Source organism: Hipposideros armiger, unplaced genomic scaffold (assembly GCF_001890085.2).
Source record: "Hipposideros armiger isolate ML-2016 unplaced genomic scaffold, ASM189008v1 scaffold_48, whole genome shotgun sequence".
Taxonomy (NCBI): domain Eukaryota; kingdom Metazoa; phylum Chordata; class Mammalia; order Chiroptera; family Hipposideridae; genus Hipposideros; species Hipposideros armiger.
This window is the reverse complement of record NW_017731398.1, coordinates 1,830,009-1,836,343: the sequence shown is the minus strand read 5'-3', so window position 1 is coordinate 1,836,343 and position 6,335 is coordinate 1,830,009. Positions and strand designations below refer to the sequence as shown.

General features: G+C 34.8%; 1 protein-coding gene across 1 annotated transcript in view; it reads right to left on the bottom strand.

Annotated features, from left to right (window-relative positions):
- WHAMM (WASP homolog associated with actin, golgi membranes and microtubules) overlaps window positions 1-6,335 on the bottom strand; it is a 33,654-nt gene that overhangs the window by 18,755 nt on the left and 8,564 nt on the right. Inside the window, exons 3-6 of the mRNA XM_019639999.1 lie at window positions 4,713-4,863; window positions 3,485-3,654; window positions 2,703-2,868; window positions 9-157 (exon numbers count right to left, since the gene is read on the bottom strand). Of these exons, the coding sequence (XP_019495544.1) occupies window positions 9-157; window positions 2,703-2,868; window positions 3,485-3,654; window positions 4,713-4,863 (636 nt within the window). The remainder of the gene's footprint in view (window positions 1-8; window positions 158-2,702; window positions 2,869-3,484; window positions 3,655-4,712; window positions 4,864-6,335) is intronic.

Here is a 6,335-nt window from a genome sequence, read left to right as displayed (position 1 = left end):
CAGATCCTGCCCCGTTTGCTCTCCAGCTGCTGGCACCTCCGGCTGAGCTCTTTCACCTCCAAATTCTTATCATCCTGCAGCTCCATTACTTGGTCAGTGACTTTAAGTTCCTCTGGACTTTCACACGGATCATAATAGACAACTTCATCCTGTTTATCTAGAAACATATTGTTTTTAAAGACACGTTTTATTATAAAAATGCATACAATTTTTTAAATGTAAGGAAAGTGAAGATCATGTGTAATCCCACCATCCAGGGAGAACCACTATTAACATTTATGGGTGTGTATGTGCGTGCGTGCGTGTGTGTGTGTGTGTGTGTGTGTATGTGCGCGCGTGTGCGTGTGCGTGTGTGCGCGCGCACATATACACACACACACACCTTACATAACTACACATATCAATAAACACAATTCTAAGAGAACATTTTCCATGTGAAAGGAAATATAATTTTAATGGCAACACAGTATTCTGTAATTAAAATGTGCTCTGTGGTTAGAATATTCCAATGTTCCATTATCAATTTCGCTGTGATGAACATCTCTGAATATCGATCTTTGTGTACATTTATTACTTCCTTAGCAGATAAATATTTAAGACTCTTGATAACTAATGTCAAATTGCCCTCCAGAAAGGCATTTATATTCTATCAGCAATATTATTATTATTAACGTGCCTTAATGATATCTAATCTTGATTACATATTGATGTTTTTTAAATACATGCTAATTGTAACGAAGTCATGCTAATTGTAACAAAGGACTACAGAATTACAGGAAGAGAAATTTTCTTATACTTTCCCCAAACCTTTGGGATCTCAATCCAGAGGAAACTATTATAACAATTTGGCATGCGTCCTTCCAGATTAACTTTTTCTTAATAGAATTTTTTCCTAAATATGTGAAATGCTTATAACTTGAAACTACTGTAAAGTTTTTTGAAAACCTAGGATTAAATTAAATGTTCAGGATCTGTATGAAGAAAATTATTAAACTTGGAGGAACTTTAGGAAAAAAAATATTTAAGCAAATGGAGAGACATACCATGTTCTTGGATGGGAAGATTCAAATTTGCAAAGACGACAATTATCCCCAAATTAATCTCTAATTTTAAGCACAATCCCAATAAAAATTCCAACGAGTTTGTTTGTTTTGATTTGTTTTGTTTTGAACTTGTCAAAAGGATTCTAAAGTTCATCTGGAAGAATAAAGGAGTGAGAATAGTCAGAAAACTTGTGGAAAAGTAATGAAGGAGATACATACTTTCCCAGATACTAAAATGTACCTCCAAGATTCAATAATGGGAACAGTATGGGACCAGTACCAGAAGCCATTCACAAATCAATGAAAGAAAATAACATAAATATTGTTCATAAATAGATCAAAATAAATATAATAACTCTGGATATAAGGCAGATAGCAAGTAAAAGCAGTAGGGGAATGTGTTTCAAAATCAGTGATTGGGAGAGCTACGGACTCAGTGGGGAAGAGTTAGATTCCTACCCCACATCAAAATAAATTTCACCTGAATTAAAGAGCTAACTGTTCTTTTAAAAATCATAAAAATACTCAAAGAAAAAATAAGTAAAGTATTGATACAATTCTGGGATGAGGAGGATTTTGGCAGGTATAACACCAAAAGCAGAAAATAGATGTGACTTCATAACAATTAAATATTTCTGCAAGGCAAGGAAAAGCAAATGGCAGGGAGAGTTTATCTGCAACATACGACAAATAATCATGTCTTTAATATGGCAAGGGAACATTCCAAAGGAAAAATGGACAAAGACCTTGAATAGGCACTTATAAGAAAAATACAAATGGCCAGTAAACATACAAAATTGTGTTCAACATCACTTATAACTGCATAAATGAAAAGTAGAAGATGCTATTTTTTTGTATCTAGTAGGCAAGAATTTAAAAGAATGGTAAAAGGATGGGGAAACAGATATTTTCATAAACTGCTGATGGGAGTGTCATTTTGTATAACCTATCTGGAGGACCACTGCAGTATGGAATTTAGAAATCAAAAAATACTAGAGATGAAAAAAAAAATGTATACCAAATAATTGTTGTAGTGTTGTTTTCACAAATACGTGTCAAATGTAAATTTTGCATTGTCCTTGATCTAATGATTCCATCTTTAGAATTTATTCCACGGAAATCATCTGTCCTACACACAAAGACATGTGGACCATTTTTCACTACACTGCTGTTTATAACTGAAAAACTGAAAATCACGGTTGGTACATCCATATAACAGAATACTGTGCAGCCATTAAAACTTTTGAAGATTTTATTATTTACTGAAATGGAAAGACGGTTATTATGTATTAAAGGAAAAAGAGGATACTGAATGGGATATATAGTTTTAGTTTAAAAATTGATAGGTACTATATTTTAATGAAAACCTTTAAAAAATCAATAGATATTTATAGACATCAGGCTACAAAGCTAATCAGCAAGTTATTATCACTAAGCATCCCTAGATGATGGAACTGGGGTAATAACAGTTTTCCTTCCTTTATTTTGCTGAGTGTTTAACAATGAATGTATTATTTGAATAATAAAAATACTGAAGGGAAACTTTAGGAAATCTCAGTAGATGTTTTAGACGATTTACAAGAACTAATTGATAATATGGTCTGTATTTCCTTGAATGTGTAATTTAAACATTAATATATATTTAAATATAAATTTTACCTTTTATAAGTCTTTTAATAGAATCCAGCTGTGTAATAAGCAGTATTTCTTCATATTTTAATATCTCAAGTTTAACTTCATATAGTTCTAATTGAACTTCATAATACTGTATTTCTAATTCATCTAAAACATCTATATTTTTTTCTTGTTCTGGAAGATCTTCCATCTTGTTTTCATGAAAAAAATAAGAGCAAGTTAAAATAATTATTATATGAAAAGCAAACTTTAGAAGCACCTGAGCTATTTTTTATTCCTTGCTCAATACCAAAAATAATAAAAGCAAATGAAGAAATATTCTTCTATTTCATTTAATGAAACAAAAATGTCCCATTCGACATTTTTACAAATACTTTAGCTCATCCTTGACACATATGAAAACATTTAGGCTTTGAGAAAAATCAATGGCAGTGAGATCTTTACAGGATTTTCTGCTTTAAAGTCATAACATTACAGGAAAAAATTTAAGTGACCATGATCCTAAATATCCCTGATTATCCTAACATTGTGCTGAAAATACTGCTTGATTGATTTTAGAGTATATTACCTACTTCAATACTGAGCTCCATGTTTATCAAGTGAACCCTACAATATAATATTTCAAAGCCATCTTGAGCAAAGTGTAACTTTATGGCCAAACTTTTTTAGTCTCTAAATTCTCATCCGATAGAAGATGGTGTTGGAAGAAGTGAAGAAAGGAAGTTCTTTAACAATAGCTGGAGGGAAGATGATATCTAAAGTCAAAGTGTATTTCTAAAATAAAGTCACCTTTATCTTTGCCTTACCTTTTGCTGAATTTCAGCTCTTTTGTGATTTAAACACAGCTCTTTGGCTCTCATTAGCTGCAGTGTCTCTCGAGCTAACATCAGCTGGAGTCTTTCTAACCTGGGGGTTGCTGTGGCCCAGGCAGCCTGGCCAAATCTCTTCTCATCCTGTTCCATTTGTTTCTGCATTCCTATTGGAGTATAATGGAAAAACTTATCCTGACCTAATTTCTTTGTTTATTCCCTCTCATGTTACCTGTGAAACATCCTTTTTAAAAGAAAATTTATTTTAATGACTTTTTTTTTAGTATCACAAAAATAATACATGGTCCTTTGTATAAAATTTTAGATATTTCTTTTTTTAAAAAAAAAGAGGAAAATACTCATGAGTCTCACCTACTTGCAAGTGCTTTTTACATTTTGCTGCATATACTTCTAGACTGTTTCTATGTCTAGCCAGACAGACATAGAGTTACATAGATAGTTTGACAAAAAAACAAAAACAAAACAACACCCACAAGATAATCATTCTTCTATATATCTTGTTTATTTCACTTATTATATATCATGGAACTCCTGCCATTCATAAAAACACATACAAAGAATCATGCTTAGTAGCTACGTGGTATTGTTTTATGAATACTATAATTTAACAAACTGGTTGACAGACAAGAAGTTGTTTCCTCTTTGGAACTGCCATGGACAATGATTTAAGATAAGACGAACTTCCTTCACACAGTCCACATGACCCCCAACCGTCTCAAACTGCTGTCTTGCCCTCACCCCACGTTCTTCACACTCTGCACAGCCCTGCAACGTTCTCTAAGTTCCTCACACTTGCCAAGCTCCCTCAAGCCAGAGGGCTTGTAAATGCTATTCCTTCCGCCTGGAACACTGTTCCCTCTCCTTTTTGCTCTAACTTCCACTTACCCTTCAGACATCAGAGCAAATGCCACTTCTCAGGCGCTCTGGCTGACCGCTCTGAGGGAGCGTCATTTCTCTTTCGGGCTCTCAGAGCCCTGTGTTTCTCTTCTCATGGGGCTTGTTGTCACTGCCATTTCCCTGTGTGTTTGAATGAACGTGTAACTAAGATTCTCTTCCCTCAACCGACTGGACAGTGTCTGTTTATGCCTATCCTCACACTGAATCCCCAGGACCTACTTAGTGCCTGGTATGAAAGAGACAGTCAAATGATTTTTGAATAAAATGAAAATTACATGTATCTTAGTGTAGCATTTGAAATTATTACCTGCTAATGCTTGCACTGTTTCTCTAAAATAATTCACAGTAATATCCTGAATAGAGACTATAGCTTCTTCAGCCCGCCTAGTCCATTCCTGGGCTTCCTTCTGCAGGGCCTCTATCCTTTTAGGACCCAGGTCATCCTCATCCAAGGATTTCTGCAGAAAGAAGGGAAAATTGTACGAGGAAGAAAGAATGGTAATGGGCAGCCATTAGGAAACTGAAAGCAAATTGGTCAAGTGGATTATTTCAACTACTTTTATTACTACTACTTAGTCAATAAAATTCCATTAATTCAGCAATTCCTTATTGAGAATAAATACAACTCTAAGCTGGGTACCACGTGGAAGACAAAAAGATACGCTGGGACATAAAGAAAGGAAAACAAAACACCTACTTTTCCTTTGCATTATTAGAGTAACTCTTTCTAGAGAGGAATGCTGTCAAGTTATGTTTCTCTATTAGTACTAATACATAATTGTTGAAATAAGATCTCTGTTGTTAAGTATTCAACATGAGTCCTGGTACATAGCAATCAAGTGTTACCGTTACTATGTTTCTTTTAGGGACATGGCAGGAATCTTTTCCATACCATGATTCTTTTCTGAAGGGCACAAATAATACAATAACTTAAAAGATAGTAAAATCTATACATTCATGACTAGGACAGTACAGTGTCATCCAGCATCCAATTCTTCTGCAAACTAGTAATATAAGAAATATACTTGGGTTTGCATTTAGGGAAATGTAAATCAAAACTACAGTGAGGTAGGTACCCCTTCCCATCCACTCAGATGGCTGTAACAAGTGCTGGCGATGATGTGGACAAACTGGAACCCTCATTTACTGCTGGGGGGAATGTCAAGTGGGGCATCTGCTTTGGAAAACAATCTGGCAGTTCGTTTAAAAGGTTAAGCATAGAGTTACCTTATGACCTAGCAATTCCACTCCCAGGTATATATATCCAAGAGAAATGAAGACATATGTCCACATAGAAATGTATACATAAATGGATCATTGCAGCCTTATTCGTAATGGCCAAAAAATGGAAACAACCCAAATGTCCATCAGCTGCTAAGTGGATAAGTAAAATGTGCTGTATCCATAGAGTGAACATTTGGCAGTACAAAGAAATATAAATTCAGATATATATTGTCACATGGACCTTGAAAACATGCTACATGAAAGGAGCCAGACACAAAGGACCACATATTGTATGATTCCATACAACGTGAAATGTCCAGGATAGGGAAATCCACAGATGCAAGAAAGTAGCCTAGGGTTGCAGGGGAATGGGGAGTGACTACTAATGGGTATGAAGTTCCTTTTTGGAATGATGAAAATATTCTGGCATTCGATAGTGGTGATGGTTGCACAGTTATGCATATACTAAAACCCACTGAATTGTGCACTGTAAATTGGTGAATTGTGTGGTCTGTGAATTATATCTCAATAAAGCTGTTACTTAAAGAAAGAAAATATATATACAGAAAGTAAAGATTATGCAAATACTTTCGAAATAATGTACAGGACAACTCTCTCCACAGATTAGAGTGGCAGGAGTTTCATCTAAATACAATGTCATTTTTACAGTACAGTGGCCTGGTGGGGACTATGAGTGCACGGGGGG